We start from the raw sequence: 16,634 nt of genomic DNA on the forward strand, positions 1-16,634 counted from the left end.
GTAGTGTACCTGAATTAAATTATATGTATCATGCAATGACAATAAATGAATCTTATCTTATCAACATCATGTAAATGGTTTGTGTTGTGCTCTCAGCACAAGCAAACCACACTCCAGCTCCAAAATCTACATTTTAAGGGTGTCAGAGTGTTGAACATCTGAGTTTGTACAGCACTGTTCTCACCTGATCTTAAATGAATCAAACTAATACTGATACACATTCAATCTGGACAACAGCCAATTAAGAAGATCCATTTATCAGTCAGTGAAATATGTTGCCCGAGAGATGCCTGTATTAAATGACAAAGATAAATAATTTGCAAAAAGGCTTTGCATAGTAAAAGAAACCACTAAGAACAATTTGGCTATAACAAAGTCATATGATTTCTTTTAAGAAAATGGCACAGGAGATTTTTTTTTAAACAAGCAATTCATTTTCCTCTCTTAATGACAATGAACATAAAACAGCAGGTTACAGTGTAATATTCTTAATGAGGACAGCAGGGTCTGATTTTAGACTGATCCCCAGCCAGCCATTCCTCTCAGCCAGCCAAGTCTTAACAGTTGGCACTAGAAGGGCACAAGGGTTAAGAAGTGTTTTTTTTTTTTTGCTATGTCGCATAAATGCACACATGGTGTAATTGCTTTGCACACACTGGCAAGTCTTCTATTACTCACTGATCTTCTGTGCTTATGGAGTCCGAATTATTCACGCAAGGCCTGATTTTAGTCAGATAATTTCCAGTGGTTGCTTTTATTACTAGCATTAAATCAGCTCTTGTTTTTTTATTTAGTAAGCCTCTTGCATGTTTTCCCTGTAGTGTGCTACCTGTCATGTACAGTGATGTAAATATATTATGTTTGGAAACGATACTTGAAGTACCACTGTGACTCAGCAATAAAGTGCAACAGGAGAGCTGGGGTCAGTTTACATTGGGCCGTGACTTCTCGTGAGCCAGGCATGGAAGGAGGGTACAGAGACAGCACACTGATTACAGAGCTTGCACAAAGAGAGCTTTAATCTCTTGTTCAAAATTGCAACCACAACAAACAGTAAAAACAATGAACACTGTCAGATTGGACAATTTAATTAAAATCCGTTATGAAACCTCTGTTTTATGCACCTTGTCTGTTAGCATTTCTTGATAAATAGCTGTTGTCGGTGAAGGCAGTGATATGAGTAGTCCGTATGAGACAGCAGCTGTCTGCTGCACAGAAACACAGCAGTACATTACACAGGAGGGATATGAGGTAAGAAAATACATTGCTCCCATGACAGACTTTAATGAAAAAAGGTTTGGTTTTATTAAACTGTAGTATGAGAGCTTATAGTGACCGGTTGAAAGCCTTGGATGGTGAGCCAACATAGGCTTTACTTCACATTTGCACTTATTGCACTTTACACCTGACTGATTTGATGTGTGTTGGTGCCAAATTCCATTTAAACATTCAAATCTCCGCCGCAAAATTCACATCCTAATGCTCCAAAACATAAACCATTTCACCTTGTGAACAGTGAATACAGTATCTCTAAGTCATAGATGCCTTTAGGGGAAGTCTGATCAAATGATTAGTTGTGGATTCTCAGCCACCGCTACAGGTCTCACACACACAGTTTCTTATCACATATCAAACCTGTTTAAACCTAACCCTAACCCAGGGGGCTATGTGAAACAATGCCGCTTAACAAGCAATTAATGACAAATAATGTCATGTGAAACCACAGCACTACCATCACATTAACTCCGTTTCAATGATTATAGTGCTCTCTATCCTTAGACAGTGTCCAAGGAACTTTGAAGACCCCCCCCCCCCCCCCCCCAACACGCAACAGAAATGCCACGCTCACGCAATGCAGCCAGTGTGTAGCCGGCCTTAGCCTGCGTCAAAATTCATACAGTGTCAGAAATGTAGGAATCTAACAATATGACTGCTAATACGACCCACGAGTACAATCCAACCATTCCGAACACTACACTGGTGAGCTAGCATAATGCTACTGCTAAAAACACATTTACCCATTTAATAACTTTGCAAAATCTGCTTTTAATGTTCTCCAGGGCCAGGAAGACAGCCAAAGCTCATTATTGTTGTGCTGCATTTTATTATTAAAGTTTTTATTGATTTATTTCCTTCTGAAGAAAAAGAGTTACACCTCGAATACACAACAGATAAGACACATAATCAAAAGAACCCAACAACACAGACCAACCGAAATGACAGCACCGTCTCACGACCAATTTTAGAGTCAATTTTTACAGCACCAGTCCAAGGCAGAGTCACGGAGAGCTATACGCAAAAATCATCAACAAAATATCCATGACTCTACTGTAAATGCAAGGGCCCACCTATACAAAGATCACCCACATATTACATATTCTTGTGCTACATTATCAAATCACCATGAACTGCTTAAAGTATCAACAGTCTTGCATAGCTTAATGACAATTTTATTTGATATTTGATGACTAGTGAGTAGAATAGGTGACCACCAATGGGGTTTCTAACAACCACTGCAGTTGACTGGGCTGATTAAGGGCAGCAATATATTCCTAACAAAATTGAATTGAATGTGTTCTCATGAGCAAAATGGCAGGTTTATGACTTAAAGTAAGCGCTCCATTTGATTTTCATTGCTGCGGTCTACACCGGTTTGCCAGTCAAAGCTGTTGAAAATGTCACTGCTTTCTATACACAGCCATCTGCAACATGGTCAAGTGTCACTGTGTTAAGTTACAGGCCAAACATTTTCAGTACACTTCCATAGAACTACACAAGCTCTTGTATCACTGTGTGTTTGCATTTAGTTTTTTAGTCTATTCTATTGATTTGATGTGGTCACCATTAGGGCTGTCACAGTATTGTTTTCTTCGCACCGCATTCAAACCGCCATTGTTCCCGCCATAAAAAAATATTTTAATCTCGGCTGTTATAAAATAGTTCCTGAATAAACTTTCAAATGCACTCAATCCTGTAGTAGTCTATTCTTTATAGCATATATAGTCCAAATGTCTTTCCTTTTTCTATTGTTGTCATTAAGAGGCCGAGGAATATTGATCTGCAATGAGGAGGAGTGGAAATTTGGGACCCTCCACTCGCTCACATGCATTCGGCAGGCACACATTCGTTATTGAAACATAGTCAGATCGGCTACTGAACACTGTTTATTGATTTTTTTGATATTTTATTTTAACGAAAACAACAAAACAGCGGTGATGCAGTGATAAGCTTGACTCTGAAGTGGGTGTGACATGACTGCATCACCGCTGTAACGGGGTAACATCGCTTGTTACCATTAAATAAATAAATAAATATTGTACATCACAGTAACTACTGAAAATAATGTGGGATTTACCAAAACACAATACCTAACCAAAAATTATATTATATTATTTTTTTTAAATTATTATTATTTATTAATTATAAAAATAACTAGTTACTTCAGAAAGTAACTATTGCGTTACTTTCAAGTACATTTTTAAATGCTCAACTGTGACCCCACCTCCACCCCTCTTTAACGGAACTTAAAATACATTTGGGCTGAACGATATGGACGATATGGACAAAATTTCATATCTCGATATTCATGCCAGATATCTCGATATCGATACGATACGATATGACTACGGGTTCGGTGAAAATCAAGCATTTTTCAGAAAAATAAACATCATAATACAAAAGAGTGCAGTTTTATTGGTTAGAACTCACTGCCAGTCATCAACATTACTGTAACATAGTCACCAATCAATAAATAAAAAAATAAAAATGTTTACTGCAGCTCTGCTTTAACAAAAAAAATAAAATGCAGCAGCTGGTGGAAGCATCAGCAATCATACTTTGCTTGGGCCTCTTTTGGGATGACTGAGAAGTCCCCAGTGTTTCTCTCATTGTCATACACTCTTCGTGCAGCACATGATGGTGTTGTTTCAGGTGGTGAAACATGTTTGTTGTGCTACCTTGCTTCGTCGCAATTTTCGCCAAGCACGACTTGCACAACACCTCGCTCTGGTTGACATCATCCTTTCTAAATCCAAAATACCTCCAAATAATGGAGGATGATTTATGTTTTGGCACAAAATTAGTTTCTGCATCGCCACCGGCCGCATTATCTTCCGCACTCATGTTACTTTTCTTTCGTTTTGATTTCCCCGCTGTGAATGTCCTGTGTGTGTGCGTCAGTTTCCGTCTCCCTCACTCCTGCACTTCTATGTTTGTCATTGGCTGGCTTCAGCTGTCGATCCACATGAATTAAGCTTTGTGGTTGGCTGGCCGTAATGGTGCGTTCAAGGGCAATCGTAAAAGTGATTATGGTGACTGCCAGAGCTGTACATGCAGGGCGTGCGCGGAGGAAAATCTATTGTTTATATCGTTACTTTTTCGATATTAATATCTTGAATGTTCATATCTAGATATAGATACGATAACGGTATATCGTTCAGCCCTAATGTGCATGTTCAATTATTTATGATAAATCTGAATATTATAATGAAATGGACACTTAATACAATACATTATTAACAGAAACAATGTACATAAATCTAAACTATTTTAATGTTGCTGTGGGACAAAGTGAGACTAGCCTCAAAAGCCATGTATGTAGATATTATGTTATGTGGATCGATACAAATAACACAATAGATGTTTTAGAACTTTTTATATTTATTGCCTCTCAACAGGCCACAACTGGGCAAAATGTAATTATTTAGGCTCGCCATACCTGTCTCTCGTTGACTGACCCGCTTCTGTTCGCTGTGTGTCCGACTATGTGTGCTTTCGAACACCCGCCCAACTCTACCTCTGATTGGCTTACCATGAAATTTTACTCAACCTCAGCCAATCGTCAGCATTTATGCGCTTGTCTCATGCACTGCCCACTAACAAGGAAGAACAGTAAAAAAAAGTCTTTGCTTCTCAGCTCAGAGACCTAGTTGGTCTGATGAAAAAAAAACTTCAATTATAGTAACACGCAGCATTTTTTGACAGTAACGGTAACGGCATTGTTAAGATGGGAAGAGTAATCAATTAGATTACTCGTTACTGAAAAAAGTAACGCCGTTATTCCCATCACTGGTTGTACCATGGTACTTTCCTGTGTGTGAGCTGTGTTATTTTTCTATTATACAACAAGAATATTGATATGATCTACCTGACATCACTTGGTGTACTATACATGACATGGGATATGGAAACAAGTGGCTTTATCTGGTGCCGTGAATATTAATATGCGGCAAAACAACGGTTTAGGAACAAGTGTAACACATGCAGTGAGAGAGAATGGGCTGTATTTTTTCTGCACAGGCAATTAGTTTAGTTTAAATAGTTTTCTATGCCACAGGAGAAAATAGTTTCCAGCTGAAATGTCACCCTGCCATTTATAGTAATAATTGCAATATCATATCTCCCATTTCCCAGAATAAGACTGTGTGGGCTCAAAAACTCAGTGTCTTTGAATGTGTCTGTCTGTGTTCATGAGTCTTTGAATGATTAAAGATGAAAGAGTAACCTTTACTGGCGTGGCCCACATTAAAGAGAGCTGCAGGGAAGCTTCATTTCTCAAAGTCAAATTCATTACTCACTCCTAAATGCTGATGAGTTATCATTTGATTGACTTGTGGTATCTCGGTTTTCACAGCAGATACACATACACACATCACACAGACACAGTGGTGTTTTTTGTATTAATCTTTTTTTGCCTTTCAGCAGTCCACACCCTCCCTACAGGTGCCCTGGTCCAATTCCCTCTCTGTAGTAATAATAATAACAAAAATAATAATTGATAACACAGAACAGGCAGATCCAGCCAGCATGTGCTGATTTTTGTACTGGCCACAGAACGCTGACGTGATTTTCCTGCCTTTTTTGTCTGCACGATTTTGATGTGTGTGTGCGTGTGCTCGCCTGTGTTCTTGGCTGACTTGCTTGTGTGTAAGCCACTACTTTCCCACGTTGTGGAGTAGCGTCTCCCACAGGCCTCCCTCCATGTCCCTCTCTTTCTTTACTTCCCTCTCTCTCTCTTCAGTCTCCCTTTCCTCTCTCTTTCTTATCCAGTCTCCCTTCCCTCTCTCTTTCTTATCCCTCTCTTTCCTCCTATCTGCACCTGTACTCAGCGCTCCAACCCCAGCTGCTCCCATCTCGGCTCAGCGCTGTTGGCTGGAGCCCATGTTGCACTTGGCATGTCCTCTGAGACCCTGGGGCCACACTTGACGTGCGAGGGCCAGGCAGGCCCCCGCCCAGGGAAGGCTCTCGTGGCCAGGAGGAGCTGAGAGCAGACGGATGAGAGGAGAGCTGTGGGCTGGAGAAAGACCTGCTGGAATTCTGGGAGTAAAACGCTGACTCATTGTTCGGCCTGCTCAGCAGGAGATTGAGGAGAGACATAGGGGGAGCGGGAAGAAGGGGGCGGGGGAGTATTCAGAAGAATTTGTTGTTAAGAGTTTTCTCGTAAGAGTTACTGTCTGTAAAGAGGCAATATTTCTGGTATTTTGGTCAAACAAAAATTCTTCAGGAGAACTTAGTCAAATTCAAGGATATTTCCAGTTTATTACAACTTGGGTCTTATCTTCACAATTAGGCCATAGTGTCTATCAATTGTGTTAACACTGTACTCACCAAAGTAACTGCTGATATCTGGAAACATTAGGTTGACATTCTTCTCGACAACTATTGGATCTATTGCCATGATATTTAGTGCAGATATGCATGGTGCCCCAAGAATTAACCCTAATGACTTTGGTGATTCCCTGATTTTTCATATCATGCCAAAGGTTTCACTTATCCTTTGAAATATCTTAACATCTACCAATTTTGCACACACATTCATTGTTCTGAGCGAGTGAATACCACTGACTTTGGTGATTTCCTCTAGATCCACCGTGTGGTTCACGTTTGTGGTTTTGATTGAATTTATCGACAACTATTGGATGGATTGCCATGTTATCTGGAACACACATTCCCGTCCTTTTCTGGATATATTGTAATAACTTTGGTCATTCATTGACTTTTCATATAGTGCCATCATCAGGTCAAATTATTTGTCTAGTAAACGTAATGACATTCCCATCAACCCTCAGCTGTACTCTTGAGTTGAGTGCTAATTAGCAAATGTTAGCATGCTAAAATGGTAAAAATGATGGTAAAAATGGTAAACATTATACGTGCTAAACGTCAGCATGCTAATATTGTCATATTAAGTATGTTGGCACACAAACGTTAGCATTTTGTGCCGAGCACTGCTGTGCCTAAGTACAGCCTCACAGGGCCGCCAGCGTGGCTGTAGATATTTATATTTTTAGGAGAATTAACGACTTGTAACATTCGATGTCAGTCATTAAAAACATTACCATACAGTACAGAGGAGTGTTTGTAGTTTTCAAACATATCAAAAAGCGCTTGTTTGGCTGCTGTTGTATATGGCGCTACGACTTAAGATCTTTTTATTAAATGATGTGCAGTTGTGAAAGAAACTGCAAAAGTTTCCAGTGCCGAAAGGTTTCCCTGCCCTCTTGGGTTTTTCAAGCTTCTTGGGTTCCCCAAATTCCAATCAAGTATTAAATCTCACATCTCACGGCTGCTGCAGTGCCAAGTAGGATGTTTTGGTATGACTGAAAATGAACAGATATGTATACACGGAGAAAAGGGATTGCTGCGTTTTTGTAAAGCTTGTTTTAATTAACTCCACCACATTCACTACAACTACTGATTTTCATTCTCATTAAAAGCTCAATGCTTTGGCCAAACATTAAAATATATAATGCATTTGGCACCAGACCCTAGTCAAGACTCAGCTATCCATTTGTGTCAACCACATATGGTGGCTGTATGTCCTTGATAATATAAGTGAATAGTGGCAGAGAAGAAAGACGGCAGGGAGACGGTTATTAAAAAAGTTTGGATTCCTCTTCTCTCTTGTAAGCTTTCCCACTATTTCTCATTCCTTGTTCTCGTTCCGGCAGACATTCTCAGCCCTTCTCCCCCTGACCCAGGAGGGGGTATCACACATGCAGACTCGCAGACCTCTAAATCTGCTCGGTGACAGCTCAGTCCCGCTCTGTCAGGACCCAAAGAAAGAGAGGAAAATCTATTTTCAGGGCCAGAAGAAAGAGGAGAGGATATATAAGTCCCTGTGCTTTGTTTGCCATCCCGGAGCTGAGATTCAATAGCAAGACATCAGTCAAGTGGTTGGCCAACAGGCTATTGTGTAGCAATTGACCCTGATGAAGTGGTGGGCCTTTAATTTGGGAACAGTGTAAATGGTGTGAATTGATAACTTGGCTCATAATGTATAAGACACTCTCTTCCTTTGTGTCTATATATCTTAATACTTAATATATAGATACATATATATTATGTTATACCAAATTAGGAGGTTTTAGAATAAATGTTCCATTCTCCCTTCTGTTGTTTTGTTTATTCCAGGTACCATTATCCTGTTCCTAAGATCTTCTATGTGCAGCTGTCTGTGGGGAGTCATGAGTTTATTGGCGAGGGACGTACCCGCCAAGCAGCCAGACACAATGCTGCCATGAAGGCCCTGCAAGCCCTGCGCAACGAACCCATCCCTGAACGGCCACCACAGGTAAACACACAAACAAGCACTTAGAAACAGAAAGCCTCACAGTAGCAGTGCGTACCAGTAGTTGTTTAACAAGCGCTTTTTTACTGCCCCTCTGAGAATCCCTGCCGCCATTTTCAGTACAGTTCCATTACTGTAAAAGCTTAAATGGACTTCTGTCTGACTGACCTTATAAATCTAATGAAAAATCTTCTATTTCTCACTCAACCATAATTGTTGACATCTGCCCTGTATTGTACTAATTGCATATAAAAATAAAACACATTAAATACAAATACAATTACAATCATATTAATTAATAGTTAGTATATTAATGTGATTACAATTATCGTTCATTAATACTTAGGGCGTTTTCACACCGACAGCCTTTAGTTCGGTTGAATCGAACTAGAGTTCGTTTGCCCCGCTGGTGCGGTTCGTTTGGGCAGGTGAGAACGCGGCAATCGAACTCTGGTGTGCACTAAAAGCGGACCAAACAAGCGTACCGAGAGCTGCTTGAAGAGGTGGTCTTGGTACGCTTTCAATCGAACTCTGGAGCGGTTTGTTTGTGGTGAGAACGTGATCCGTACTCGAACCGCACCAACTATATGTACTCCGCAAGTCTGAGCTAATGTCTCCTGTAGTCAGGTGTGTTTAGCAATCTGCGATGCAGCAGAAGTGTTTCTATCACAGAAATAGACTGCAGTCAAACTTGCCGTCCGTCACTCGTATCTCCGTGGTCAAACCAGCTGCCGCTAAAATTGGAGACAGACGCCGGCACAGCAGAGCAAAGTCTCGGTGACCAGAGCAGATGTAGTAACGTCTCTTGCGAAACAATGTCTGATAATTTTAATGTAATGAGCTGGTTTGACCACTAGACCAGAACACAGGAACTTCTTCCTGTATTTACTTTCTTGTTCCCGCTCCCAGATATATCCGACCAATAAGAGGGCTGGACGTTCTTGCCTGATTTGTAATGACGCATTTTGGTACGCTTGGATTTTTCCAGGTGTGAAACCAAACCAAACCGACCGAGGGCAAATCACTCCAAGTTTACTAACTCACCAACTGATTCGGACCAAAGCAAACGAACTACAGGTGTGAAAACGCCCTTAGTCCAAACAGTTTAAGGACCACAAACAATTAACCCTACTTTGAGAATCTTACATTTACATCCTGTCTATTTACAGCGTGAATATATAGTATATAGTATCCCAGTGTAGAAGGGCTGCAACTAACAATTATTTTTGTTATTCATTAATAAATCAATAGCCAAATAATAATAAATAATTGTTAATTAATTGTGTGGCATATACAATGTCAGGAAACATTAAAAATGCCTGACATGTGAGTTCCCAGAGCTAACATGTTTGTTTTTTCCAAATTACAGTTATAAACTCAAATATATTCAGTTAACCATCACATAAGACAAACAATTCTTGAAATCCTCAAATTTGAGAGGTTGAAACCAGGACATTTTTGTCATTTTTCTTTGGAAATGACTCAAATCAATAAGCAGTTTGTTGCATATGAACCAATTACATTTTTTTTATTTGTTATAGCTCTAAAATGTAGCTTATATGCTGACATTAAACATGTATTAATGTGGAAACTGAAATGCTTATGTCTGACTATACATGATTAGTTGTGCTGTCTAACACGCATTTCAGTCTTATGAAACCTTTTGTCCCCTCCTCCCCACAAAGCTGTTCCATTCCAAACCTGATGTTCTGTCAATAATTCTGCTTCACTCCAATCTCCACTAAAATTGTCCTCCAATTACTGCAACCTCATCTCTACAGCACTTTTGTCACCTTGTGACCGCTTTCACCTCAGATGTCTCTCTGCTCAACCCCCTTCCACTTTAAAAACCTTGCCTTAATCAAAAGACAGGATTTGCGCTGCTGATCTGTTGGTGCCCTCCCCGGAGAAGCTCTTCAGAGAGTGTTATGCAGTGTTTTTTTGCACATACTAAGATGAATACATAAACACCTTTCATCAGATTGAATCCAAATCCTCCTCCGCTCTAATTACTCTAATGTATTAAGCCTGGCAGTGTCCATAGTTTAGTGTGCACCTGGCAGAAGTGTATTTTCTCTCTTTTTGTCCTTTTTCTTTCTGCTTACTCCCAATGTCACTGTACCTTTCCAGAGTTTCCCCTTGGGCATAGCTGTTAACTGTTGTTATCATCTCCCACCGGAAATCAAATTACCCCGTATACTCACCGCCTGGCATCCCTGATGGTTATTCAAAACGCTTTGGCTCCTCTCACTTTCCTGACTCGCTGTCTTGTGGCGTCAGCCTCCATAAATGTGCTCTTTGTTTGCTGCTCCTTCTGAGTCTTGCTTTACAAATTGAGGCACATTGTGTCTACAATACGTCTATCATTCTGTCTTTTGTGTGTGTGTGTGTGTGTGTGTGTGTGTGTGTGTGTGTGTGTGTGTGTGTGTGTGTGTGTGTGTGGCTAAAAGTGTTCTTTTTAACCATGGGGCTGTCAAAGTTTTATTTTGTCAGAAGACCACAGGTAAATATCAGTGGTGCTCTAATTGTGTTGTGTTTATACACTGGTAGAGCAACAATATGTAACCATAGGAAACAAAAAAGTACCTCCAACTTTACAAGGCTTCAGGCAATATAGATTATCTAATGAAACTGCTGACTTAACTCGTAAATCTCTGCCAGTTGATTCACATGCTGGTGATACTATTAAACAAATGATGTCTGCTGCTAAACAAGTGTGCTTCTTGTCTTGAAAAAAAGCATGTTGTTTCCCTCACAATCACTGGTGTGACTGGGTATTTATGAGGGGAAATCTGCATCATTAGTTTCTAGGAAAAAGACATGGTTGGTGTGAAGGAAGATGTATTTAGATCTGTGAATTGCAACCTTTTTATAGTAAAACAGTTACTTTTCTAAGAAGTAAGTCACTCTCTCCATTGGGAGACCCTTCTTCCCATCCTTTTGATCTAGAATCCTTTTGCCCTATTACAAAATCAATTGCCCATGAGCATAGATGTGAATATGAAGCATTCTGTTCGCCCACAGTCACTGTTCATTCAGATAGCTCCTTCTGCGTGAGAGTTATTGTCAAGTGAAGAACCCACATAGCTTCACTTGTTTATTCTTTTCCCAGGACTCTCTGTGTCCAGTAAATCCATAAGTATAAGCAGCTCCAAAGTCAGATTTAGCCCTCTATTTGTCTTTGTCACAGGAAGGTCTCTGATCTGCTTAGTTATTCCGGTTTGCACGCTAATACACACCCACAGACAGATGTAGATGCTTATACCCTGCGGCTTGTTAATGCAGCCTTGAGCGGGGATTCACACTATTCAATCACACATATTCAGAATGCTTGAAAAAGTGGCAGAGGAGCATGTAACCTTGAACAATGAATACATATTAGTATTTTAATGAAAACAGTTAATGAAGGAATAATGGATGAGGCCCTTTGGACTGACTCACTCAGGTTTCTCTCCACATACATACAATACAAGAGGCAGAATGTGTATGTCTCAGGACACACTAATCAAAGCACACACACACACACACACACACACACACACACACACACACACACACACACACACACACACACACACACCACGCGCCTCTCGCCAATGTGAGGTCTTTCACCCAGTGCGGTAGGTGCATCGTACCATGTGACTGTTTCCTGTGAAATCCAAGAGATCTCACAGTATGAATCATGCGTCGTATCAGGTCACACAATGAGGCAGGAGAAGGGAAGAAGCCCAAAGGGAAAGACCGCAGCCATTCAGATGTAATCAGACAAAGAGCTGGACATGAGAAGATAAAGATTGAGACAGCACTGCATTCCCATAGACAATTGGCACCAAAGACCCCTTGTTTAAAGCTGATGATATGATCTCTATGGCGCAAACTGTTCATTAGTAGAAGGGACAAATAGCAGGACTTCTATTCAGAGGTGAATACAATCATCATTTAGTCTGTCTGATCCATATTTAAACAACTTTTTTAAAAAGACATCAAACTGAAGGCTTAAACCATCAGTCATCTGATATTACGTCCAGAATGACTTCATAGATTCATGGGCAGCAAAGTTTGTGGATTGAGAAAAATGTCTTTGAATTTTTAACATAGCCAATGTTGGATCCGTCTGCATCTAAAGAAATGTAATGTAATGAAATCTGCTGGTGCTTCCCCACTGACCTTAACTGTCTTTTCCTTATTAATTGTGTGTAATAATGTGCCTGATGAAAGCACACATTTTAGCCCTGGTTCTCTAGTTTCTTCTTACAATTCTTGATGTTCACTAATAATAATTTGACTATCTAGAACAGAGAGTTAATATTCAAGAAATCTCACAATTAACGCAGTTAGGAGACTTTCCTGTACAGACAGAGGACCACCAGTCCTGGAATACTAAGTTCTCAATCCCATATCAGATACAGACAGGCTTCTCGTTACAGCAGCTCGGCTGACATCCACCCTGTAGGTGTGTCGTGTAATTCTTGGTTTGATATGTGCCACAGTTTTGGGGTCACAGTTTTTTAGTTCTTAATAGCAAAAGATGCATTTTCTTTCCATTTCTAATGAAAGAGTTTATTTGCAAAGCTCATGTCAGTGAACTGGTATGTTGCTACTCCCCACAGTAGGCTGCTTGAAACACCGACTATCAACACACAGGACGAGTTGGCCAATCACAGTCCTTGCAGTCTGCGTTGCCTCGACGCGAAGTTACAAATTTTTGAAGGTGCACGTCGAGCTATGGCGGAGGGCTCGGAGAGGGGTTTGCGTCGATGCAGAGGGGTCTGCGGGGGTACGCTGTCGATTCGACGCAGAGGCATAAATCAGCCTTAAGTCAACTAGAAGAAAACAAGACAATATCTCTGTACTGCTCCAACTTAATACAAATATCTGCACATGAAGGCTATTTCCACAGAGATAATGTTACCTGACATTTAGTAGGTTGAACAGTGTCCACATTTATTTGTGGTCTAATCCACTCCATCCTTTTTCCAGTGTTGCTGGGAGACCATAATACTTCCAAACAGGGACATAAATGATGTAAACGAAACTTCCAGCTTTGCCTTCTCTTTTGAGTTCACCATACCAGTGATGCTAGTTATATGAGTCAGGCTAACCTGTAACAATATTTGGTTTATCTACCAGTCCACAACTAAAAAAAACTGCTAAAGCGTTCCAGGTGGATAATACATTATTTAAACTAGTGTTACAGAACAACAAATAATTTCAAAAGTGGTACCAGTTTGAGCAGTAACAATCAGTATGTCCCCTTTTACCATTTTGACCTCTGACCTCTATTTTCCCCTCTCTTCCAGAGCCCAGAGGAAAAAGGGGAGACTGAGGAAGGCACTGATGCCAGCAAATCAGAGATCAGCCTGGTCTACGAAATAGCCTTGAAGAGGAACTTATCTGTTAACTTCGAGGTGAGAAAAACATGACGAATATGGCCATGTGATGCCATTATTATGAGCATAAGGCCACACAGATAGGAAAAGTATGTGTAGTCATGATGTAAGTACTACAAAAACTAAACCACTAATTAGGAACTGAAGGAGTCACACTGATAACACTATATCCCCTTATGATAAGGAAATAAGAATGCTGCAAGACCCAGTTTACCCAGTTTGCTTCATTTTCCCATCAGTGAGGTCATTTATCTTAAAATGAGAGTCAAAAAAAATACATGCTCAGGAAGTGTTCGATGGCTCTCAGCCTTTTAAGGCTTGTGGAAATTCTTACGGTGTTAAGTTCAAAATGTTTCTGGACTGATGCAGGACATCGGTATGGGTTCTAGTGATGTGGTCCCATTGCCTTTGGAGGTGACTCAGCTGATAAGGTGCTGCTCAATGTCAATAATATGGTACTATAAGATTAATTCCTTTAGCAGTCAGCCTAGTGAACAGAATTAGATGGGCTTATATTTATAATCGTATTATATAATTTTTTCTAAACCTGTATTTAACATGTTCCTCTTTAAATGGTCTCTTATTATTTAGCTGCAAAGTTTGACATTTACATGTACTTGAGCCCTCCAATAAATCTTTCTTTGTAAAGCAAGCTCTTGGACACAATTTCATCCAAAACAGACTTTTATAAGGTAACCAAAACTTATATCACACCTGCGTTTAATATTTACACTTAATGTTTTTTATGGCTTCAATGCTGTCTTGTTCATTATTTTGCACAAATGTATGTGTAATTCAGCATGACATGTGAACCTTGGGATTTGGACTAGAATTCTAACTAACATTTTGAGGGCTTGAACAGTGCTCACCTGCACATCATAACCCATATAAATTTGTAATAATGAAACCCAGTAATGGCATGAACATATTAGGAAATATTATGAGTTGAGTATGAACCCTGCTATAAAACCATCTGTAACATTGCCTTTTGCGTTCTGCCTCCCCCTCAATTCAGCCAAAATACCTTTATTGTCTTACATTACAAACTTACAACACAAAGAGTCCGGTTCCTTCATTTGCTCTGTTTACTGTCTGCCTTTGGGTCCTACACAGTTTACAGAATTACAGTATGATTGAATCTAATCAGTCAAAATTTAAAATCGGCCTTTTTACTTGAGTCATTGAGGCAATCAATACAGAGCTATTGAAATTAAAATTAAAACTCCAGCTGTTCAATATCAAGCAAATTACCTCAATTTCACTGCATTACATAGAAAGTGTTACCAGCTGTAGATTTTCAGACTAAACTAATGAAAATTCAGTACTTGACCAGCAGTGCTGCTTACACCTGCAGCTGACTGTGGCTGAGCTGTAGCTCTCAATCAATCAATCAATCAATCAATCAATCAATCACTGTCATCTGCTGAGCCAAGTCTTGCAAATCCTAACAGAATCGCATGTTTTGTAATACAAAAAATTACTGTGTGTGTGTGTGTGTTGAAACCACAGTGCTTTGTAGAAAAAAACTCTTGTTTGGGATTTACCTTTTCACATCATTGCATTCAGGGCTCCAGCGAATGTTTACATTTTGTGACCATTATTTGAGACAATGCGAGTAATTTTTAAAACTACTCGCATGTGTGCGACCTGCAAATTTAATTAATTTTTTTTATTTTATGTTGAAAAGGGGAAAGCGAGTCTGCCAGAGTTGGCCAATGTTTGTGAGATGAGGAGGGTCTGTGAGTAATTAGTCAACTGATTGGATAACGTCATCAACACTCGTGTGTCTCGCTATCGTAGCGTCACACTCATCGTCCCCACATGCTGTTGCATAGCGCTGTTGTTACCATGTTTCTGTGAAAAACATGATGTTGCAGTCCATAATACATTTACGAGTGGTGATCCGCAGCGCATTTTGTCTGCTAAAGGTGGTACACTGGCGAGAAAAATGCTGCGTAGTGATACCCTATAAGGAGTTAGCCGTAGCCTAACGTTAGCCCTCCTCGCTTTGTTTATGGTCTTAACCCCACTTACCTGCACTTCCGGTCGGTTGAGCTGTGTTGATAGACCTCGGCAGTGCTGTTATTCGGTCTCGTCACAAAATTGACGATTGTTTTGTCTCGGTCTCAGACAAAAACGACGGGATTTTATTTCAACACCAAAATTGTTGGGTATCACTTCATGGCCTGTGCATTCACTGCTTTATTTACATTTTTACATAAATGCTAATGTCAGCTTCGACATTTGCCACACGCAGCGGTATCGCTCCCTCACTTGGGCGAGAGATGTAACGTTAGAGACGGCAGAGAGCGGAGACCGCTTCTTTGAAAAAAATACAGTACAAGCTGCTAAATATATAACTATTTACCTCGTAAAATAGTGCTTGTATGAGTGTCGTGAGCTCATTGTCTCTGGCTCCCTCATCACTCAATAATTCCCACATGGGTGTTAAATACTCCCCCTTTCCATGGAAGTCTAATCACCTTAGATATGATTGCTATTTTAGTGTAAAAAAAATAATAATAATAGGCTACTTTGTTTACATTTCTGAATGTGAATTTGTTAAGCACCATTCAATTAAAATGTGACAGTGAACTAAATTAAAACAGCACATTGTAGTTTAGGTATTTATCACCAAAGCATTATCAGTAAAACAGTTAAAATGGGGGAATTAA

General features: G+C 40.0%; 1 protein-coding gene across 2 annotated transcripts in view; it reads left to right on the forward strand.

Annotated features, from left to right (window-relative positions):
• stau2 (staufen double-stranded RNA binding protein 2) overlaps positions 1 to 16,634 on the forward strand; it is a 95,694-nt gene that overhangs the window by 15,824 nt on the left and 63,236 nt on the right. For both annotated transcript variants that reach the window (XM_031282003.2, XM_036000313.1), the window contains exons 6-7: positions 8,413 to 8,572; positions 13,870 to 13,977. In XM_031282003.2, coding sequence (XP_031137863.1) covers positions 8,413 to 8,572; positions 13,870 to 13,977 — 268 coding nt within the window. The remainder of the gene's footprint in view (positions 1 to 8,412; positions 8,573 to 13,869; positions 13,978 to 16,634) is intronic.

The sequence above is a fragment of the Sander lucioperca genome, chromosome 1 (genome assembly GCF_008315115.2).
Source record: "Sander lucioperca isolate FBNREF2018 chromosome 1, SLUC_FBN_1.2, whole genome shotgun sequence".
Lineage (NCBI taxonomy): Eukaryota > Metazoa > Chordata > Actinopteri > Perciformes > Percidae > Sander > Sander lucioperca.